At 38.6% G+C, this 24936-nt stretch overlaps 1 protein-coding gene across 1 annotated transcript in view; it reads left to right on the plus strand.

Moving 5' to 3' along the window:
* Nucleotides 1-21813, plus strand: part of OCA2 (OCA2 melanosomal transmembrane protein) — a gene marked incomplete at both ends in the record, with an annotated part of 171283 nt that extends 149470 nt beyond the window's left edge. The window contains one exon of the mRNA XM_080614470.1: nt 21726-21813. Coding sequence (XP_080470596.1) covers nt 21726-21813 — 88 coding nt within the window. The remainder of the gene's footprint in view (nt 1-21725) is intronic.
* Nucleotides 21814-24936: the final 3123 nt, after the last annotated feature.

Raw genomic sequence — 24936 nt, forward strand, 5'->3', positions numbered from 1 at the left:
TGTCACTTAACAGATACTTATTTAAATTCTGCATTTATCAGATTTAGATCAAGATGTATTAAAATGAAAAGCTCATGATGCATACCTACTGCAAATTTCAGACTTGATGAGAATAACTTCTGTAAGAATCATGCATTATAGATAGACATAATCTGTATAATTTTCAAGTCCAATAATGTGCGAAATGGGAACCTTAAAGTTTTACTGGCTAATGGAAATTTTTGCTGCACAAGAAATACAAGGTTGGCTGTTTATGTTTATAGTTCATGGAGGCGCTTGTGGTCAGAGAAGCATTCTTCTCTATGAGACTCTAGTAATTTTACAGTTTTTACCCTGACTTTCCTTTTTAACAGTTCTGTGCCTGGCTTCGTACATACCTTGTTAAATTCTTAGAGAATTGGTCTACAATTTTTCCTTAGATAAAGATCTTCAGACAGCATCCTGAAATGCTCCAAAAGAACAAGGAAATTGTTAGTTGAGATTTTTTTTCCTCATGTAGTAGTTTCCTTCTACATCATTGTTGCAGTTGCTAGTGCTGACTCTCAATAAAGCAAATCTTGAATTTTCAGTTTAGCATATATGATTTATGATGTTTGCCCCACTTCAGCTGGGAAGGTTTTTACATACTAGTGTCTACAAAGTATGTTTTGCTATCTAGATGCTGTCTTTGGGCTATAAAAAAGGTAAGTTGAAATGAAAACATCTGTTCTTTCTAGAATCTCTGACAATAACCTCTGTTTACTTTACCAGCCTTGAAGGAGAATGTATTCTTAGAGACATTAATGGAGACATTAATATATCAGCTTTGGGTTTTTATTTCAGTTTGGCATCTCGTTTCTTAAAACATTTTATCTAATTAAATGCAAAGTCCATTGGACATATTTATAGTTCATTAGCTAGAAATAAAACAGGACTATTTTTATAGCAAGCAATTAATGCATATTTTAAAACTATTTTTTTGTAGTATGGATCAGGATTTATCCAAAAAAGGGTTTCATTTTTATTTTCCGTGAACATTTGACATGGGAATTGTAATGCCAGAGTGGTTAAGATTGGAACTAGCTTCCCATTTAACAGCTGATTTTTCTAACTGTGTTAACATAAACGTTCTTACTTGAATTGACCTAGAACCTGCTACTCTATATGAAGAGGGAAAGTTTGCCAGAAGTTTGCCAGAAAGTGTTTGGTCTTTATGCAATTAAAGAACCACAGTGATATATATATCATAGAACATCAGGAAGTATGTAGTTCACAGTAAACTCAAGAAAATCCCTGATATGTACAGTTATAAAATGAAGACATCCTTCCTTTAAAAGGAGCCAATATCCAAGTTTAAAAGGGTTAAAAGGGTTGTTTACTACTCTAGAGATGAATGATGAATGGGGTTGTTTTGAAGTAAGTCTTAGATAGTACTGGGACATCTGGCTGTGATGACAGTAGGAGAGAATACACCGGTCTGGCTTATCTTTCAATTTCACTGCCAGAAAAACGTGGCCTTTTACAAAGAGATAGCTGGTGTTTTATGCGCCTTTATGCAAACTGGTAGTGGAAGGAGGGCATTATTTAACTACATTGTCAGTCTATTTAAACAATTAGAACAACAACAACAACAAAATCTTTTTCTCTTCAGGAGTTTTTTAGTTATCTCTGAAAAGGTCCTTATCTGAGCAAATACAGGTATGAGGGCAGGACGAGATAGACACCTCTGTAGTTTTGATTTGCTGTATTGGCTGGGTGTCCACTGACTGCAGTGAGAACTTAGCCTCCTCCCATAGTAGCCACCTGAGCTTAAGTAAATTAATCTGGAGTTGAATACCACAGTTCAAGACATTTCAAGTGACTTCAGCATAATGCAGGTGTTCCTGACCTTGATCAGCTGTAGCAGTGTAATCACAATCACATGGCTAATGCAGTGGAATGTACTGAGCTCCATGATGCTTGGACTGGACTGCTGCTGGTACCTCTTCTTGCAGATGTAATGCTAGCTCAGCCCTGTTCACACTGGCTACATTGTGCTATGATCTTTGGTGTAACTGGTGACATACACCCCAAAGAATCTATCTTGCTTTTAAAAAAAGGAATCTCACTTTTAATGTCACACACCATTGCTCTTAACCTTGTTTCTGAGATAGATGGAAATATCAGAGGCTGAATTGTTTTGTTGTTATTGCCAGGGCTGATCCCATCTCATTTTAAGAAACAAAACATCGAGGACTGTGATGGCTGAAAGTAGGTATAGGTGGTCTAATATGTCTCACTTGAAGCTAATGGGTATTCTTGAGGAGTTTGGGGGAGGGCAGAACCAGGCCAGACCATTCCACTTTGATAAACTCAGCCATTGTTTATGCCTTTTTAAAGGTTAGTCATTTATGGAGCAGATATGAGTCCCACTAATGACAGTGTTGAACAAGAAAAAATATTTTCCTTGCAGTTTAATGATATTTCCAGAATATCTTGTGCATTTGTTTTATCTCTTCCTGTGAAAAGACATATTTTTTCTTAATGCAAACATTTAAACTGCATGCTGTCACTGTAGCCACTGTTGGATTATATACAGTTTATGAGATGGTTCAGTAATGTGGTGTAAGCCAGGAGGTGATACAAGAAATCTAATTCAAGAAATTTTCTGCCAGATGATGCCTTGCTGATAGGTGATTACAAGGCTGCCTATAAAATAGCAAATGGCTCTTGGGCCACTGTCTACCTCTGGGAATAAAATGATCTGGTTAATCTAACAATATCTGTTGGTTTCTGATACCACCTTTTTTCTTTCAGTGCTTGTTTAATTCAAATGTAATTCGCAAAAACATACATTACCAAATAAGATGCAGTTATATGAATTCATGTTAACAGAAGTTCACTTCCCCAGACTGTAAGGGTTATCTATCATTTCCCGAGGCTAGCATAATGTTTGGTAGCTAGTTTGCTCTTGATTGCCAGGATTGTGAACTGACACAGTTAAGGCAAAATTTTTCAGTATTAAAGAATATTTCATTGTTCTTTTGATACCAAGTCAGTTTGTGGAGACCACTGTGTTTCTTCTGGTGAGTGCTTCTTTAGTTTTCTTCCAGAAACATGTTGTGCTTCTGGTTTATGCTCTACTATTACAAGGTGGGGTTATTGTGCAGGTAGTCTCATGAGGATTGCACTAATGTGCATGTTCTCAGCGCAGGGCTGCCTATTCCACCCAGGCTTGCAGTGCTGATTTGTGCAATTCCTGTTACCACAGAGCTGAGTTCTTTCCAAGGCTCAGCACAGTGAAAAGGCAAGGCACTCTAAAAACACTGATCAAAACCCATCATACCTCTCCAGCCATTTTGCAATCTGAGTATAAGACTGTTCAGTTGTACTGAATACAAAAAGTAGGCTAATTTAGGCCGCTAAAGTGAGATATTTAACCTGCTCTGTACTTACTGTGAGGTCAATATAAACTGAAGATTATCATAGATTTCATATTGTATCTGCATGGGTGTTAGCTTAGCACTAAAGTATCAGTAACTATATCAAATTGGAAGGTTGGAAAGGAACACATCTCCTTGGAATTGTAATTTATTTAGCCCAGTAATATAGTAAAAGATAATATTCTACAAATTATTATGGAGATGTGGCAGCAAAACTTTGTGAACAGCAAAGAGAAAAACAGATATTGCTCTCTGCCAAAGGTGAAGAAGGACCTGATACAGACAAGTAGTGACAATGGTCAGATGTGGGTTATCCCATGCTGGAGTAATTTTCTTTCTGCTCTTCATTTGCTACCATTTGTATATAGAATGATAGCAGAGCTGTAGCTCTTTTTATACCTTCTTCTTACCTTCTTTGCATTTAGCCACACATACAGTATTTTAAATACACTGGATACATCTTCTTTGCTCTCCTTATTATGCCCTAAACCCAGTTCTGCCTGGCCTTGAAGGTGGCTTCCCTTCAGTCACGAATAACTGACCTTTTAGGATATGTGTTTATATGTATGGGACCTCTATTATTATCCTGTCATTGTACTCTTGGAAGATGTTGCTACGTGTTTTGGGGACATAGCAAGCACAAGATTCGTACAAAGAAGTTTTATCAGATTTACCAAGTACAATGGGAAAAAATGTTCAGGTTGATCTGAAGATAGATAGGCACCTCAGTGCACCTATGTATGAATATAAATGTCTATCATCTCTTTTTGATAACTGCACACACACTGCTGCCTAGTTCATAGTGCCTTAGGTTTGGAAATGCCATGTTAGGTGATGTTAGTCCAACTGAGAAAGAACACAAATAAATGTTAATACTGAGACTGCAATGAAGATGACTGTGTACTGCCAGTTGTGCCAGGGCAAAAGGGAATGGAGGAATACTGACAAGGTGACCTTACAGGCAGTTCTAAGGGGAGCCCTACTGGTGCTGGGAAGCATGTGGAAGTAAGGTGCTAACATGAAATATGACAAATGCTGATGCGGGCTGACACCACAATGGAGCTGGAAACATTGCATTGTGAATAATCAGATAATTAATGAGGTAATAATCTATGAAAGTTGGCAAAGCTTCTGCTTTCATCAAAAGAGAGCTAGTGAACGAGTGCAGAGAGAGTCCTGCAGTGACTGAACTCTTGGATCTGGAGAGTGATCCTTCGTATTTCTTGAGGCCAAAGAAAAGTGCATGGAGAAACTGAGGTGAAAGAACCCTATGTCAGCATTTTGATTATGTGACCAGGCAGCAAAGAACCATTTTCTTTCCCTGCCATAAATGCATGTACATGCAGACCAAGGAAAAGAAACTTCGTGTCTGGTACACTGACATTCAACAGGCCATTGGTTAAATCTGCACTCGTGTCATATGTTTACATTGATTTTTATGTTCTGACATTGTATTAGTCAGACTGCAGATTAAGTATGCCCTCACTTAAAATTTTACTAAGGTAATCAGTTAAAGGTTACTAAAATTATCCTGTGCTTTGAATATTGTACAGAAAAATCTAGTGAGTACATTGTTATGACACAAAGTATATTTAGTCAGTGTATACTCTGAAGTGCTAGCAATTAGTATGTCAATGCATAGAAGAATTTGAGATACTAAATGTGTTGAAGCTTATCATTAAATAGATTACTTCAGTGACACTTGTGCAACTTGTTTATTTCCATTGTAACTGCCCAAGCAATGATGTAGTTGCATTTAGAAACAATCTTCAAATGCGTTTTTCATGTTTAATAATTTCAACAAAGACATACAGGCACCTCACTTGTTCTTAGCATTGTGACAGATAGTATTCTTCATCGTAAGAATAATTGGGCTTTTGAGTTATGAGGTGGACTGCTAGAATATTAATATTTGGCTTTGTGAGATTTCTGAACAGTATTCCAAATATGTAACTGTTTGCAATACTGCAAAAAAAACCTGGATACAGACGTATTATCACTTTAGGCAATAACGATACATTATTCACTACTTCAGCAATGTTTCCATGTTCAGTACATGCACATCTGCGTAATAAACTGATTTAAATGCTCCCTTTATTTGAGCTTTTTAAGAGATCATTTATTAAGTCATACAGCTGTTTTAAAATATTTTGGTAAATGGAACTTCACCTTTCAATTTACTATTAAGGTCTGAGTCTATACTGTGGGAGTTTCAACAGCAGCACACTAGTTAAAATCACCTTGAAATTTACAATTGAATTGTGATGTTTTTTCTTTTTTATAACTTAGTAACCAAATTTAAGTTTTTTCCATTTAACTTGACAATTCCTTAGGGATTACATGAAATTTCAAATCAAAATGTATATTAATTCATGCCAACTTTTAACTTCACATTTCTTTCTCTTTCTCGTTACCTTCCCACACCTTTAAACATCTGATAATAAATTGGAGACTAGAAGTATATAATGTGAGCACATACAAGCTAGATCTTTCTCTCTAATCATTCTTAAGTTATATCAAAGTAAGCCTTTGGCACATCTCAAGATCAGTTAGCTACTTACAACAAATGTGTTTCAGAAAAAAAAGAATGCTTTTGAAAAGCTTTTTGTTCCTGTCTTTACATCAAAACTTAACTTTTAATCTGGTTTCCTGTGCGATCATACTGCTGTGAATGTGTCTCTCTTTCCCACCTAATAACTTCTAAATGTGTTTATAAACTTCAAACACTTCTGACAGGGGAGAGGATGGTGGGGAAAGGGGCTTGATTCCTCAAATATATTTAAATTTCCTATAATTTCATCAAAGTTGGTGACTGGGAAGACGTAAAGAAACCCCATGAAGTATTCCCACTGAGACAAAGTGCAGTCTGAGCCCACACTTAATACATTCTAAAAATCCATGCAGGTAAGCATCATTATAAGTTATGGAAGAAAGCTTCAGTTGGAGCTTTCTACTTAGAAAGTCAATCAAACTTCAGACACAAATTGATAGGAAATAAGGCTTCATTGTTTTCCACCATTCATAAAGCTGCTTGCCAGGAAAGATTCATCCCACCTCACTGTTCCATTCTACAGTGTTGATATCTTTTATTTCTACACCCAGCTCTCATTGTAGTCAATTGAGAGAAATAACTTCCAGAAAGTGATTAATTTCAGAGTATGAGCTATATACCCAAGAGCATGGTTTAAGCTTGTAGAACAGCCAGGTGGAACTTAGTCCTATTCTGACAAAGTGTACATCATAAACTGGAGATGAGTGAGTTGGTGGGAGAAGGGAGAAAGGGGAGTTTGAGAAGGGATCAAGTTCAGCCAAGTAGAGAGGATTGTAAGAAGAGAAGAATTAGTGCTTAGCCATTTCTATGCTTTTTGTGGTTTGACTCAGAGAGATAAAAAGCCAAACTACCTTTAACTCAGTGTCTGTTTTTATTCCACCTGGAGATAATACAAAATTCATATACAGTTTTTTGTATTGAGCAAGACATATCTGAATTCTCGCACATGTAATGTCACATGTACTTGTACAAATTGGTTTTGTTATCCAAAAAAGTCCTATTTTTGCAGCTTCATACAGTTATTACAGCAAATGCCAAGTTTCCAGTTAATTGCAACGTCCTAAATTTGATTAGAAGTCACTATAGTTGCTGAACAAGAGTCTTGTTCAAACATTGTTGAAATTAGAAAGTGATTTTCTAATTAAATAGGATACTTTGGTGATGATCAGAATTAGTCAGAAAGTGCTGGACTGAGAATATTTGCTTGGCAAAATTCAGTATCTCTAAACATTGTTTTGAAAACCAAGTTGCAAGAGATCCAAACACAGAGGTAACTTAAATGGCAGGGAAAGGGATGAAGTTTGTAAAACTCAGAGAACACTGTCAATATGAAGCTTGTATACATTTGCTTATGAGCCCTGACTAATAAGCCTTCTTAAGAGAATAAATCAATTCTTCTCAGCTTGAGCTCTCTTTATCCCATGCTTCATGTTTTTTTTGACAAAGCATCATACAGACATTTGGAATTACACCAGAATCATAGTTTCACATGGCATTTCATTTTCTCAATTAATTTGATATTTTTAATAGAACGAGCAAAGTGATTTTCCCTCTGTTACTGAATAATGTGTGAAACAGACTATCCTGGTGTCTTCCAACATGATCAGAAGAAAGAAGGATTTAATGTTTATGTTATTTTCATTGTAATGCATTTGAAATTAGAATTGCTCAAAGGAAGAAGTGCATGTCGTGGAATAACAAAATAGATTTTTATTTTCTTGTGCAAACTAGATATTATTTGTTTCACAAAACATGATATTATTTACTATATTCTTTGCTCTTTTGTTGCTTGAAATTGGAAGTGATTTTTGATAACTTTAAAAACTATGATCTTCCTTATTATATTTATACTCAGGGATATTGCATTAATTTAAACAGCACTAATAAATCTCTTGAATAATAACTTCATGGTCAACACTTGCAGTTGTTCAGCTTCACTGAGGATTACATAAATAGGGGTACCTTAAAGTTTAATGCGGACATATTACATTTCAATGGGCTAAAATGGTAATGGTTATGTAATGAAATTAGTTTTAAGCTGATAATGACTAAAAGCAGCTTTTCTGGGAGAAGGTACAAAACTTATTCCTGAAAAATAGATAAGGTCTTGCATGTTTGGGGGTTGTGGTGAGTAGGTTGTTTTGGGGGGTGTTCGTAGTTTTGGTGTTGGCTTGTTGGTTGTTTTTTTTTTTTTTTTTTTCTTTTGTATCAATTTTATTCTACTTGCCTTGAAAAAGTATAAGAAAGAAAAAGGGAAGAATTCATCCAGGAAAGTTTTTGTTTTATTGCTCCCCTCCCCCAGACCCCTTTAACTTTTAATTTTGGTCACCTTAATGGTTATCTGCCATCTGTAACAATTAGACATTGAACTTCAATTGATGCTTCTGGTTGACTTGCAGCACCTGTGAACTGGTCATGTAGCTAGACCATGGTAATACATCCTCCTAGTAGTAATTATCTGCCTCTCCACACTATGCGTTTTCTATCTTGTCCATCTGTTAGGTCTCCTTTTTCATCTCATAAGAAATATTGGTATACCCATTATCTTTGGTTTTTTTGGACTATGTAGAAAAATAATGTAGTCTAAAAATCTTCATAGATATGATTTGTTTCAAAAATAAACAAAATAATTTTATGACAAATTTCTATAGCACAGAAGTTTAAGCTATAAAAAGATATTTCAACAAAACTGTGGGTAAGCCTCAAATTTGCTTAATGCAAAGTAAAAAGAATATAATCATCAAAAGCTCACTTTTACAAAATGTTAGTTTTATAAAATATAAATACACTAACTGCAAACATTGTAAAACCTATTTCAGCAGCCCTAATGCAGTTATTTTTGCACAGTAATCCTTGCTAGTTTTGTAAAAATCTATCTCATTAGTAGAATATTTGTATGAGAACTGTTCAAACAATTCATAAGAACAATTCACTACCAGGAATACTGAGGTTTTTACTCACCATCAGTACATGAGTCTCTTAAAGTACTGTCAGGGATGACATACTTCATTGATTTTCTCTTCCAGTCATCCACAGTGATTTTAATCTTCTTAAGCTCAGACTCACAACTACACCTCATTACACAGATGTGTGGGAGAGTAAAAAGTACAGTTTTCCCAAGGTGCTGAATCAGTTACATATATTTGCATTTCCTAGACTTTAGAATGGTGCGATGGAGGACGTGGAGAGAAAATATATTACTAATATACAATGATAAACTCAAGGGTGATATGAATTTGTGATAAACTCAAAAAATCACTAGCATATCATGTTGAATCTTTATGACACACTTTATCATGGCATTTCTTACTTCTTTAGCAGGGCATGAAGGGAACTAGCCTGTCTATAAAGAAGGTGTTCCCCCAATAATAGAATCGTGGAGTCATTTGGGCTGGAAAACACCTTTAAATCCAACCATTAACCTAGCTCTGCCAAGTTCACCACTAAACCATGTACCTCAGTGCCATGTGTGCACATCTTTTAAATACCTCCAGGGATGATGATTCCACCACTTCCCTGGGCAGCCTGTTCCAGTACTTAATAATCCCTTTGATGAAGAAATTTTTCCTATCTATCTATACCTATATCTATCCTATCTAATCTATACCTCCCTAGCGTGACCTCATGCCATTTTATCTCATCCTGTCACTCATTACTTGAAGGAAGAGACTGACACCCACCTTGCTATTACCTCCTTTCAGGTAGTTGTAGAGAGCAATAAGGTCTCCCTTGAGCCTCCTTTTCTCCAGGCTAAACAATCCTCATTCCGTCAGCTGCTCCTCCTAAGGTTTGTTCTCTAGACCCTTCACCAGCTTTGTAGCAAACATCTTTGACACGTTCCAGCAACTCAACATCTGTCTCATAGTGAAGGCTCCAGAACTGAACACAGGATTCGAGGTGCAGCCTCACCAGTGCTGAGTACAGGGGGATGATCACTGAGTACAGGGGGATGATGATAGTGCTGGCCACACTATTTCTGATACAATCTAGGATGCCGTTGGTCTTCTTGGCTGCCTGGGCACTACCTGGCTCATGGTCAGCTGACTGTTGAGCAACACCCCCAGGTCCTTTTCTGCTGGGCATCTTTCCAGCCACTCTTCCCCAGGCCTGTAGTGTTGTATGGAGTTGTGGTGACCCAAGTGCGGGACTGTTCTGGGTTCAGCTGTAACAGTTATTTTTCCCCACTTCTTAGTTTCTGGTGCAGTGCTGTGTTTCGGCTTTAGTTGAGATCAATGCAGATAGCTCACAAATGTTTTAGTTGTTGCTAAGACTCCTGCCTGATATCTGCCTTATTCGTCTTTCCCCTGATTCTTAACCATAAGCACTGAACCCTACCATTACCATCATTAAGCTCTAGACAATCGAAACACTCTAGACTACCTCTCTTTCTTTGCCTATCCCTTCCAGACAGCTAAAGCCATTCATTGAAGCACTCCATTGTGAAAGTCATGACCAGTCTTTTTTTCTTTTTTCTTATGAAAGCAGTTTTGATGCAGGGCATAAGCCTACTTAATGTAAGTGACTAGATGAACCATTGTCCTCATTATTGTTCGGTTCCACAAACCATTCCAATGAATAGAAAGCCTGCTCTGCCTCTAGGACTTTCATATTAAAGCACCAGGTAATGGATTTTTAGGGACTATCTGGGGACTCAAAGAGTCTTGGCAATAAATATATTAATTTTGTCATTAGTGTACCAGAAACTCATGTGACTTGAAACTGTATAAACTAAATTTACCAGTGGAATTCGCTAGAAGGTATGCAAATTAAATTTTGCAGAATTTATCTCTGCTCTGGTAAATGTAACGGTAAACAACTTGTCTAGCTGCATATTGGCAATAACAATAAACATGGTGCTTGCAATTCTTTGGTCTCTTTGGAGCACAAACATTAGAAACATAGTCAAGTATGTTACATTGCAACACAGAGAAAAAGCAGCTGACTAAAGATGAAGCTAAAATTCAGTCTGTGACATATTCCTTTCTGCCAACATACAGCATGTAAGATCACTTCTTTTCAAATAGTCATAACAATGCTGCCTGGCAAAGAATGGAATCATTACTTTGATTATAAACTTCTATTGTTTAGACAGCTCACTTTGGAGCTTTAACATTGAACACTGTGAATTTTTGGGAGTATCTGTTAATGGAAAAGAGACATAATATACTCCTTTAAATGGACTATACAGATTGAATTGCTGAAAAAAATTAGATACAAAGCATTTAAAGGGATATATAGGTTTTAGTAATGTTAAAACTTAAGGAAGATGCTTAAATACAAAGCTGTCCAGTAAAATTGCTTGAAGGACCTTTGAATCTCTAAAGAAAGTGTAGGTATGATACAAAATATAATGAATAATAAAAAAATGGCACACAGTTTCTTCTGGTTTCCACAGCGACTTAGAAACAAACCAAGGAAAAATAGAGGTGAAATAAATTATCATTATCTTTGAAGGGAAAAATCTGAACAAAAAAGAAGAAAGGTGTTTCTAAATTATTCGAGTCCATCCAGTTCATTGACTGGAATTTGGAAAAAAAACTAGTGTAACCCAATATAATTTCTGTATGCAGAACATTATGTTAGTATTTTCTTTCTTGTATTTCCAACATCTGTTTTTTCAGGATATCAATTGCTTCTCAACATTAGAATAAAATACTCAGAGTTAAATACAAATATTGGTCAAGCTGCAAGCACAAAAGCATTTGCCCATTTTTAAAAAACAAAACAAAAGGCACATTGTTTTCTTTAAATATCGAGATTTAACAACACAGAAACTGAGTTGCTGCAATTATCTCTTTTAACCTCTAATAGTACAGAAGGTCTGAATGCACAGCTCCCCACTGAAATGAGGACTCATAGTCTTGACTTTGCAAAGGCTTCTTTCTCTTTATCAAAACGGGAGTTTGATTAACCCCTTTGGAAGCCAGAATGCTGTACCGATGTGTACAAGATTTCTTCCTTCTGGAAACCAAGGAAAGATCTGCCCACTTCAAGTATAAGTGTGAACAGATGATCTCTCCTCCGTAGGCTAGTATGTGACAGTTTCAGCTGGGAAAACTGGATGTGTTAGACTGTCATGGCCACTTGATACTGTCTCTCTTGTTATGCAGGTGTTGTGGTTTAAGCCCAGTTGGCAACTCAGCCACGCAGCACTCACTTACTCCCCCCTCTACCTCCCCCTGCTCCCAGAGGGATGGGTAGGAGAATTGGAAGAATGTAACTCCCATGGGTTGACATAGGAACAGTCCAGTAACTAAGGTATAACACAAACCACTACTGCTACCACCGCTAATAATAAGTGAAATAACAAGGGAAAAGACTACAACAGCTCACCACCCACCGACTGATACCCAGCTCGACCCGAGCAGTGATCTAACTCTTCCAGATAACTGCCCTCAGTTTATATGGAGGGCATGATGTGCTGTGGTATGGAATACCTCTTTGGTCAGTTTGGGTCCGGTGTCCTGTCTCTGCTTCCTCCCGGCTTCCCCTCCTCCATGGCAGAGCATGAGACTCAGAAAGTCCTTGGTCAGAGTAAACATAACTGAGCAGCAACTAAAAACATTCGTGTTATCAGCGTTGTTTTCAGGCTGAAAGTCAAAAACACAGCACTGCACCAGCTACTAAGAAGGAGAAAAAAATGACTGCTACTGCTGAACCCAGGACAGCAGGTTATATCAGTTATACAGATCTTAGGAAAAGGAAAATGTTGAGGGCTTCCTCTGCTCTTTGTTTTCCTGGATTTTGCATTGGCAGAAGGATGGTACAAACCTTCTTGGGGAAAGGATGTGCTTGCCATATTCAAACTTCATTGGTCACTCTTGATATTGGTAGTTAGATAGAAAGTAAGTGGTGCTATCTTGGGGCAATCTTGTGAGTTGCTTTGGGTAATTGTTTCATCCATGTCAAGAGTAACTAAACTTTTACTTGAAGCTGCAACTTATCTGTTGAAGATCCTCAAAAGTGCTTCATGCCATAGGGTAGATAAACAGAGAAAAGCCAAATGGGTGAAGTAAAGATGAGTGCACAGGGGGATCATACTGTTTTGTTATTGTATTGGCTTTTCTGCCATTAGAGATCTTCCAAAAGAGACTACGGGTGGGATATCACAGTATCACACAGTATCACAGTATGTTAGAGATTGGAAGGGACCTCAAAAGATCATCTAGTCCAATCCCCCTGCGAGAGCAGGAACACCTAGATAAGGTTACACAGGAATGTGTCCAGGCAGGTTTTGAATGTCTCCAGAGAAGGAGACTCCACAACCTCCCTGGGCAGCCTGTTCCAGTGTTCTGTCACCCTCACTGAGAAGAAGTTTCTTCTCAAGTTTAAGTGGAACCTCTTGTGTTCCGGTTTATACCCATTACCCCTTGTCTTATCATTGTTTGCCATTGAGAAGAGCCTGGCTCCATCCTCATGACACTCCCCCTTTATATATTTATATACACTAATAAGGTCCCCCTGCAGTCTCCTCTTCTCCAAACTATAGAGACCCAGCTCCCTCAGCCTTTCCTCATAAGGGAGATGCTCCACTCCCTTAATCATCTTTGTCGCCCTGCGCTGGACTCTCTCCAGCAGGTCCCTGTCCTTCTTGAACTGAGGGGCCCAGAACTGGACACAATATTCCAGATGCGGTCTCACCAGGGCAGAGTAGAGGGGAAGGAGGACCTCTCTCAACCTACTGACCACCCTCCTTCTAATACACCCCAGGATGCCATTGGCCTTCTTGGCCACAAGGGCACAGTGTTGGCTCATGGTCATCCTGCCATCCACTAGGACCCCCAGGTCCCTCTCCCCTACACTGCTCTCTAACAGGTCGTTCCCCAACCTATACTGGAACCTGGGGTTGTTCCTGCCCAGATGCAGGACTCTACACTTTCCCTTGTTATATTTCATCAAGTTTCTCCCTGCCCAACTCTCCAGCCTGTCCAGGTCTCACTGGATGGCAGCACAGCCTTCTGGCGTGTCAGCCACTCCTCCCAGCTTAGTGTCATCAGCAAACTTGCTGACAGTACACTCAATTCCCTCATCTAAATCATTGATGAATATATTAAATAATACTGGTCCCAGTACTGACCCTTGAGGCACTCCACTAGATACAGGCCTCCAACTGGACTCCGCCCCATAGACTGCAACTCTCTGGCTTCTGTCCTTCAGCCAGTTCGCAGTCCACCTCACTACCTGATCATCCAGACCACACTTCCTCAATTTAGCTATGAGGATGCTGTGGGAGGCTGTGTCAAATGCTTTGCTGAAGTCAAGGTAGACCACATCCACCGCTCTGCCATCATCCATCCACAATGTTATTTCCTCATAAAAGGCTATGAGGTTGGTCAAGCATGACTTCCCCTTGGTAAAGCCATGTTGACTGCCCCTCATAACCCTCTTATCCTTGACATGCCTTAAGATGGCACCAAGGATAAGGTGTTCCATCACTTTCCCAGGGATGGAGGTGAGGCTGACCGGTCTATAGTTACCCGGGTCCTCCTTCTTGCCCTTTTTGAAGACTGGAGTGACATTTGCTTTCCTCCAGTCCTCAGGCACCTCTCCCGTTTCCCAAGACTTGGTAAAGATGATGGAGAGTGGTCTAGCAATGACTTCTGCCAGTTCCCTCAGTACCCGCGGGTGCATCCCATCTGGACCCATGGATTTATGGATGTCCAGATTGCTCAGCTGGTCCCTAACCCATTCCTCATCGACTAAAGGCAAACTGCTCCAGTGACCTGACTTCATCTGAGGTCTCAGGAGTACAGGGCTCTTCAGGACTGCCTCCGGCAGAGTAGACTGAGACAAAGAAGGCATTCAATAACTCTGCCATCTCTGTATCTTCTGTCACCAGGGCGCCCATCCCATTCACCAGTGGGCCAACCTTGCCTCTGGTGTTAGTTTTATCAGCTATGTATTTGAAAAAGCTCTTTCTGTTGTCCTTGACCCCTCTGGCCAGATTTAATTCTAAGGAGGCCTTAGCCATCCTAGCTGCCTTCCTACATATCTGGGGTCACTTGATTTCTCTGTTTGACTCCTAATCCAGCAAAACACTTGAATGTATTTTCTAAATTAGGATTGAATTATTCCCATGCTTAAGCAAGTGATCTTAGTTTAAGACATTTTTCTACAGAAATATCCCACTGAAGCCTAATCCATAGAGCCAGGTAACCTGGATGAGCTATATAAATTTACTAAAATACATTTCATCATGTGCAAAGATCTTAATCTAGCTTCCTTTGCATCCTGTCACAGCAATGAGCTTGACTTAAGTCATTCTCTTTCTCATTTAAATGTGAGGCATTTATGTTGGCTCTGGGGCCTTTAAGGCTAAATGCTGAAAGTTACTGTCTTATCTCCCTTTGTCACTTAGATACAAGGTTTTGAATACCTTGTGGCTGTTGCCAAATTATTAAATCAAATTTGTTCATTTAAAGGGATATTAGAAGGGTAGTGGAAAAAATAACTTCCACAAATTTATCAGTATTATGTTGCTCTTCCCCAGTAAATTATCATTGTTAGTTCAATCTGTGTTTTCAGGTTTGGTTTTGTACTTGAGCTTTTATTCTTCCCTGGCTCTCTGCAGGATTTCACCATTTCCTATTTGAATTGTATGTTTAGTTTATAAAAAAAAGGTCAGATACCATTGCCATCTAATAGCTAGTGCCTTGTTGATTTTTAAATAATCAATTACAGTATATATTTTTTTAATAGAATTTATGTGGTTTCACTTTTTTTTTTTTTATGGTGTTTCATACAGGTTGCTTGCTTACTGTGTATGAATGGGTTTTGGATAGTTATCAGAGTCACTTGTTCTGAAAGTCCTGTATTTTCTTTCAGTTGTACCACAGATACCTCAACAAATATTCTTCAATAGTCATTTGAATCTGCCAGGTGGAGCTGGCAGGCCAACTATTCTCTAACAGTGAAATTCTGCACTTTTTCTTTAAATAAACAGAATTTTGGAGGGCCAAGGAAAGGTTCGTTGCTTGTTCTGCACAAAAAATTGTTGCAGCTACAGCAAAACACCTTTAGGAAGACATTCTAGGTGGTGGGAGGCAAAACCTAACACATTTTCTTACTCAGGATCTGATTTCCTGTACCTCAGGTTCACTCCTGGCAGGGACTCTATGGGAAATCTTGGCATAGATTCAAAACAGATAGAATATCATAAAAAAAAAATTATAATTTTAGCAATCAGAAGAAAATAGGATTGTAGGTTTTGTTCTGTGATTTAAATTACATAGTAACTCCTGTGTATGGTAACTAGTAGGTAACCACACTGTAATTTTTAGGTAATTCCAGACTATATGAAATTCACAGCAATTTAATGTTAAATTAATGATCACTTGCAGTTCTAGCCACCTGTTTTCTGAGCTACAACAGGTGTCTAGATTTGAAGGGGCTGTGGGCATATGATGCATATTTTGAATCTCTTTTCTTTAGGCTGCTAGTAAAGTCCATACTTTCAGGTAAACTGGATCAGACTGGGAATGGTGGAAAGGTTGACACAACCAAAATGACAGGAGACTCATAAGGTAGTCTGCATTGAAGGAAAGAGAAAGAAGAAATAGGACAGGACAGTGATCACAGACAGAGTAAGAACAAAAAACCTGACCAACAGGAAAATTCTTAGTGGCTTTGGAGTAAGGCAGGAAAAAAAAAGAAAAATTCCTTTCAGTTTCCATCCCTTCCCAAAGCCAAAGAAAAAAGGTAGGGAATCAATCAGTAGATCAAATAACAATGTTTTTGGTTGTTTTTTTTTTCCCCCAAGGAATTCTGAGGTTTTCTTTTTTAACAGTCATGTTCCAAACCAGGCAGAACAGTGCACTCAACCTGGGTCTTATACATCCTGGGTCCTGCTGGCTCTTAAAGCATCACAAAATAGAGCTTCAAGGTACTGCAGGAGATCAGTTTGTCCACGAAAACTCAATTCAGACCCCAAAGGCTTCACTATTATTATTTAGCAAATAATATTGGATAAACTTATAACCTAAGAAAACTGTAATATTCATATCTGTGGATACTCATTAGAAAATAGATTAATTTCTCTTGCAGTGAGGCAGGATCAGAAATAACTAGGTCATTACCAGTGAAAAGCTTCACTTCGCTTGCTGGTTTTGTGCCCATATTTGACTTCTAATACATACTTCACGCTTACCTTCACAGAGTTTCATTTTGCTCATTTCAAATTCTCACTTTAATTTGTTAAGAACATGCTGAATTCTGTTCTCCACAGACATCTCGCTCACACTGGGGCAATTTGCAAGCTTTTCACTACTGGATCACTGAAGTTATTAATAAGTAAAAGTTTGTCCTAGACAGATCCCTGAGGTTCTCACTTGAAATGCTCTCACTGTCTCACACTGAACTAACATCTGCTTGTCATATTTAAGTTGGGTGACTTCATTTAGATCAGTTTTACATGTAAGCCTCTACCACACATATGAGGAGGGAAGAGTGGAGTGAATGCAAGATCCTGTCATCCATCCCTTCCTTTTGTCTGACCCTGCTTCCTCTCTGCAGTAGTGAAAACTCTCTGAGCTGGATGTGCAGAGTTGGGATGAACTTTTTGTACCGTGCAGGGCTTGTGTATCTCCTGTCAGCAAAGAGGGAGAGGCAAGAAAAGGCTGCCTAGTGCCAGATGCAAAAATGTGGTTTTATACCAAATATTCTAATTAGTGTTTCATATTAATATGAAGTCTTATTGAAAGAAAGGCTTTTATGACTTCTAAACTCTGCTGATCCTTCTTCATGGACAGGAGCCACTGAATGACGTGGTGCTTTTTGACTCCAAGGAGTGTGCTGAAAATGAGAGTTGTTGGAAGTGATTTTTTGCATCCTTTAAAACGTGTTCTGAGATTTGGTATCATGATAGAGAAAACACAGGTACCTAAACACTGTGTTGCGTGTGGCCTGGACAGGAACTGCGTCTTCCTTTGAGAGAGAGCGATGGTACTGTAATAGCGTAGTAGGGCTTGAACCAAGTCAAGTAATCAATTAACTCTGTAGTAACTAATACTTACTGACTGAGCTTTATCTCTCCTCTCTCTGATACACACATTCCACATGGAATTTGTTCCAATTACATTAGTGCTCAAGCCAGTGAACCTGAAATTCAGGCCTCAAGTTGAGGGGTAATTGTCCATGCAATGAGAATAACAGCTTTGTAGTTGTGCCCTATGTAAACATCCACACTAAATGAAAGGAGGTTCCTCCCTAGACTGACTGTGCCTGGCTCCAGCTAGACATCTCACTGGCACTGTGGTAGTGGAGCTATGATGATAATTCCTGCATCTTTGTATGTGGCCCTGTATAATTCATGCATTTTCTTGCATAGACCTTCTCCAAGCTGGAACCAGCTTTTCTGTTCTCTTTTCAGTGGTTGAGTAGCCTGTGAATCTTTTTGGATCCTTCCCTCCACTTGGCAGTCTTCACAAAGGCATCATCACGTTGCCATTCACCGCTGAGCTGCTGTGTGTTCTCCAGTGAGGTTTGTTAGGTTGCATTAGTGCAGATTAAGATCTGTGCTGCCCCATGCCTACCAGTTTGCTAACTGCAAGGTCAATAATACTCTGTTTTCTGTCAAACAACAGCCGGTTTTCTTATAAGAGTTGTAGCAATGCAGCAATCATGACGAGCATGTCATGCGGGCTCAGCAGCAGGGAGCATTCATTAGATATACTGAAGGATATAGGAGGATTTTTTATCTATCCTATTTTATTCCTACAGCCATTGCTGGTTTTGCTTTTTTGTCTTATCTGGACACTTACCTAAGTTAGATTAGGGAAGGCCAGAGATCAGATTTGCTGAAAGAAGGAAGGAAAGGGTCTGAGAACTAGTTAGTTAGCCATCAAATTAATTCATTTATTTTTTTCTATAATAATTCCAAGAGATGATGTAGTTCTGCTGTTTTCCATTATCAGATTGATCATAGTTTAGTGACTGAATAATGATTCAGCTCTTTCAAGTAATGAGTCATTCAGAATCAAGGATCTGATCAGTCAGTCTGGAAAAGAAGTAACAGTCATCTGCAGTATATATATACATGTTCATATGAACAAAAAAAAAAAAAGAAAACTAAATCTTCCATATGCATTTCAGACTTTTTGGGTGTCGTGGTTTAAGCCTAGCTGGTAACTCAGAACCACGCAGCCACTCTTTCACTCCTCTCCCTCTTCCTCCCCGTCCCATGATCCCAGAGGGATGGGGAGGAGAATGGAAAGAATGTAACTCCCACAGGTTGAGATAAGAGCAGTCCAGTAACTAAGGTATAACACAAAACCACTACTGCTACCACCAATAATAATAATCATAAGTGAAATAGCAAGGGAAGAGAATACAACCGCTCACCACCAGCTGACCGATACCCATTCTGACCTGAGCAGTGATCTAGCCCTTCCAGGTAACTGCCCTCAGTTTATATAGTGGGCATGACATGCTGTGGTATGGAATACCTCTTTGGTCAGTTTGGGTCAGGTGTCCTGTCTCTGCTTCCTCCCGGCTTCCCCTCCTCCCTGGCAGAGCATGAGACTCAGCAAGTCCTTGGTCAGAGTAAACATTACTGAGCAGCAACTAAGAACATCGGTGTTATCAGCGCTGTTCCCAGGCTGAAAGTCAAAACAACAGCACTGCACCAGCTACTAAGAAAGAGAAAAATGACTGCTACTGCTGAACACAGGACATAGGGAAATATCTGAAAGCTGTGCCAGTCCTATGACCCTTTCTAACAATTCTTCTTACCTTTCACCACTTGGACCCAGCCAGCCCTTCTCTCACCTCCTCTCCCTTTCTCTTTTCTCAAGTCCAAATACCAGCTTAACATTAATGTGTTTGAAGCCAGAATAGCAATAATAATGCCTGTTACCAAAATGGCAAAAGAGGCCAGCACACCAGGTCCTAAATCCCAGAGAGATGAAGGAGAAAGCCTTTGGAGCCAGGCATGGGAACTGTCCTGCTGGAACACATATTGCAGGCAATATTGATTGGGTCATGGATACAGGGGGACACCAGCATCTTCAGGGGCATGTTAAGGAGGCAGAAACAAGATGATCTGTCAGCCCTGACAGCCTTGCCCTTTGTGCATTTGCAGCCTTGCAAAAGTTTCCTTTCTGTTCTTGGTTTGCCTCTATTTCTTCTGATATGTGAGATGGGCTCACTTTGACAGTGGGTCAAGAATGACCATGAAGAAGGTGTTATGGACTTCACTAAATAATTCCTACATTTTCTTTAGAGTGTTTGGGTTTTATTAATTTCCTAATTATTCTGCAAACTTTATAGGGCAGAGCTGATTATTTTTGTGCTTGCAGTGACCCTTATTTCTGGTAAAATTCCCTTGTCAGCAACTTGAATCAGTGCCTGTTAAAGGTGAAAACATCTCTCATCTGCTGGTGAAATCTATGCCTCAGTCAGCTTTTCATCAAAACAGTAATGAAAGAAAGACTGCTCATGAAGATCTCAAGTTTTAGAGTGATGTCACAGCTGCAGGTGAAAAAAGCAGGCTGCAGTGAGCCATTGGGAAGTTTTATTTTCACTCTATGTAAATGGTTTCATATCCTGAGGAAGTGGAGGCCAAACTGAATGCCCAAAGTGGTCCCTTCTAGATGTGGCTTCCTATAGAAGGAGCTATTCATCCATTCAAGCTCATGGAATGGTGTCCTCCTTTCATGTATGAAATGAACATTTCTCCACCAGTGCTCTATGGGCTGAAGAAACTTTCCTAAGGGCTCCTAACATGCAAAGCAAAAAAGCAAAATAATATACCCACTTGTAATAAGTAGGACTTACTTCAAGGAAGAGAATAAATGAAAAGCTGTACTTCAGAGAACACTTCCATGTTTGGATGAGGTGTATAGGAACTAAGAAAAGAAAGTATGTAAGGAGGATCGTTTGTGGCATAGTCGTTTCTCATCTCAGTTCTTTTGATTTTAGTAACATAAACCAAGTAAGTGTGATCACAACAGTGGTTCTTCATAGCCCCTAGCATCATAAAATAATTCATTTAAGTTACATAAAACTCTCTTCACATGTATGAAAGACCTACAAATCCGACAGAGTAGGACTTGGCCTACTCTACAACATCCTTTCCACCTGTTTGTCTCTGCTCCTGTGTTTGTCGCTGTAAAGACAGCTATAAAATCTAGGTGTTGTCTGCAAAGCTTATTGTGTGGTAAAAAAGAAATAGCTGTTTTCATAGAACAGTAAAGTTTTAGCACTTTTACATCTGTCTGGCGTTTATTTCCAACAGTTCATTAATAATCAAGTCTGTTAAACCAGGCGAGAGGTACGGAAGAGGAATACTAGCTGTACATGACTACAGGTCAACAGGGAAACAATTTAATAAGTTTCAGCCATAGATGAAGTTATAAAGTGCCATACTAGGATTACACACCTCATCTGAGGTCATATGCATTAGAAAATCTATTCTGATGCTGCATAATTTGTAAGAAGCATTATTTTACCTGGATAATTGCATGTTGTCTGGGAAAATACAAAACACAACAAGTTCTGAGATTCTGAGACAGAGAGAATTGGAAGAGATTTCCTGAAACCAGTGAAATTATGCTACTTTTGACCTCTTATCTCTTAAATAGGCTGGAAGTGGAAATGTGAGCCTGAATATTAGACTCCTAGACATCTTCATACTCTCAGTAAATCCATGCTTTCGGCACTGCTATAAGCATATTCAGGGCTTGGAATGCATAGGATAACTTAAATTTTCTTTTCCTAAGTTGCTTGGAGAACAAACTATTGTATCATTATTAATCTTTATTTTATTGTTTTTTCAGGTTAGGTTTCCCCATGATGATTGTGTCCTGTACCATTGGGATGTGTTATCTTCTTGTTGCTCATGTCGTAGTAGGTTGGAACTCGTAACAATTTATACTTTCAAGACTCAAAGAAGCTTTCTCTTTCATTTAGTTTATATAGCAGACTACTAAGAACACATATAAAAGGAAAAGGATATGTAAAACCCCAACATATGGTATCAATCAAAATGATTGCATCAACATCAGGTTTGGTCATTCTTAACCTTTTGTTTTATGAACAATTTGCAGAACTAGACAATCAAAATTAAAATAATACGTATATTTAGTTATGAGTGCAATTCTTGTGCAGCTGAGAAGACACCATCACAAGGGAATATGTTGTGCCTGATAGTTTGTATGGATACAATCTGAGTATAGTCACAGATGAAAAACTCATTCACAATAGCAGATGTTCAGTAATTTCTTTTTAGGGCTTCATTTTTCTTTGTCACTGTATTTAGCTACTTGTATTAAAGTAACTAATATTCAAATTGTAATAATAGACAATTAAGCAGTAAGTCTGTACACTATAAAGGATGTATTATTATCTGCGTTTAAAAATAAACACATCTTCTGAAAATGTGCTATGGAAGGAATCATTATTTTGGAAGCGGGGCTGCATTCTGTGGAGGCTTTGTATTTTGCTTTAAAGCTTCTAATCAGTGTTAAGCTACCTTTTTTTTTTTTTTCTTAAAATAAACTAATGCCCCTCTTCTTGTAAAAATACAGACATAAAATGTGATAAATCACTGGACACCTTCCATTTAATTATTAATTCTCTTCTGTGATGGAGTACTCTGAATCTTTTAATAGGTTAATACACTATATGGAAGAATGAGATCATACCTTGGCTTTGATTTCCTTCTCTCTGATAATAATATGTTAAACCACGTATATTGTTCTATATAATTGGCTGCCGGAACAGGTCAAACTTCTCATTATGAATATGAAGTCCTGTGATGCATTCAAGGTCTCAGTCCCCATCTCCCAGTACCATTGTGGAACTGGTCTGAATTACTGGTAGGTCTGTTTTACCTTGGGTCAGAGAAACTGGCAACCTGGTGAGTGCAACCCTGTAAAAAGTCTATCAGATTGTCATCCGTGTGTGTCCTCCCCCCCAAAATAAACACAGAAACAACAACAACAGAAGCAACAAAACCAAACAAGCAAACAAACAAATACCCACTGAAACTGAATTGGTCTATCTCACTCTCAGTGTGGAGACTTTTGATCTGTAAGAACACTTTACTTTGCAAGGTGAGTAGCTCCAGAGAGGACACCTTCAGCACCAGAGTGTGGGGAAAATGGCATCCAAGAGTTTCTTTCCTGAACCACAGGAGCCATGAAGGGAGATCCAAGGCCTTGCCAGGACTTGCCCAAGAGCTCTGCTGATGTGAGCAGCTGACTAATAGGGGATGGCACTAGGAGTGATGACCACACGCACCCCCCCCAAATATAGGGGTTGGAAGTAGATGATATTTAAGGTCCCTTCCAGCCCAAATCATACTGTGATTCTAAACTTCTATGTAATGACTAGAATTCTGTTTCACTTAAAAAAATATTCATGCTAATCAGTTTAGCATTGTTTCCTAGTTAAAAATATTCACACAATACTTTTCAGTCCTTAACATTTCTTACATTGGAGTAATCTTGGTACAGTCAGTCATTGTGCAAGAACTGTTATTTTAAGCCATAGCGAATGCAATATCAGCCTCTGCTGAAACACATTTGTTTTTATCTGTTTTGGGGGGACTGTTTGATTATCTTTTTTTCATTCACACAATAGAAGTTTTTATTTCCTTTTTTATTCAATTGAAACACTGTTGGCAGGTAGGAGTATAAAAATGAGGCTATATGCTCACAATACAATCTTACTAATTCTTTTTAAGGGGCAAAAAACCCCCAAACCCTAAACCTACTCTTTGGACCTTGAAACCCTACTGCCAATCCTAAGCAAACTCATACTAATAATGCTATTACTTTAGGTGACATGAAAATTCGTGTCTGCATTTACAGTTTGCTGGAAGGAAGACAGAAGTGCAGTGATTCATTTCCACTCGCTCATCTTAGCAAATAGTCTGGAACACCTTGGTGTGAGAAAGATCTCACTGGCTTCAGAAGAGTCAACAGGACTCAAATGAGATTTTCTTTCTCTTATGTTATTTGTCCTGTCAAAAAAAGGCAAGTAGTGCACTGGGACTACAAAATCATATTGATCACCATTTTAGGCAACCAAACTTCCTTCAAATAAACTCTTTCCTTCCTTAAACAACCTTGTTGCTTCTTTTGCACAGCCAAGAAGAGCTCAGTGAGAATTCATACGACAAAACAAATTGTAAGAAGAAGATAAAGTTGTCTGATTGCACAGGGCTTTACATGAGTGTAATGCAAATTACCCAGGTCTTCAGAACATTTCAAGGTAATGAAGTATACTTTTTATTAACTTCCATTGTAGCTATCAGTATAATCTGCACATCAGAAGGGCACCTGTTACAGTGATTACATCCTTGACAAACCTAGTATATAGGATTCCATTAAAATGGAGTGAGTTTGAAGAGTGGGTGGAATTTATTTTTACAGTGAAAATCTCTCTCAAAGGCTGAACAAAATATTAGTTAAGTAATAAATTATGTAAAAGTGTATTATCTTTAGTACGCTTATGGCTGATCTCAGATGGCAGGATTCTAATTTTCATCAGTATCCTTTTAGGCTATTTGGTGATGTTTGTTTTAAGCCATAGAGTAAATATAAATATATGACTACTCTGAGGTCCATTTACCCTTTCTGAATGGCATAAAATGCAGTTAAGACAACTATATATGAATTACAGCACTACAGGGCGATGTAAGCAAAGCCTGTTGAAAGCAGTCTCCAGTAGATAAGCAGAGCAGTTACTGAAAGTAAGGAAAGAAACAGGGGCATAGTAGAGCTTCATCAAATACTGAGCTCTCTAGCAAAGAATAGGGTTGAAAGTGGCCAAGGGTCTACCCAGCCCCACATCTCTCTCTGACAATGGGGCACAGCGGGTGCCTGTTATGACCTCAAAAGTAGGGCAAACATAAAATGATATTTTCATAGAATATCACCCCAAATTTTGGAGATTTCTGTGAACCAGAGACTTCTTGAATGAGAGGGCATCTTTATGTCACGTTGCACCTTAACGGATTGTCTTTCTGCAAACTTAGCCAGC

This window comes from Psittacula echo (genome assembly GCF_963264785.1).
Source record: "Psittacula echo genome assembly, chromosome: 3".
Taxonomy (NCBI): domain Eukaryota; kingdom Metazoa; phylum Chordata; class Aves; order Psittaciformes; family Psittacidae; genus Psittacula; species Psittacula echo.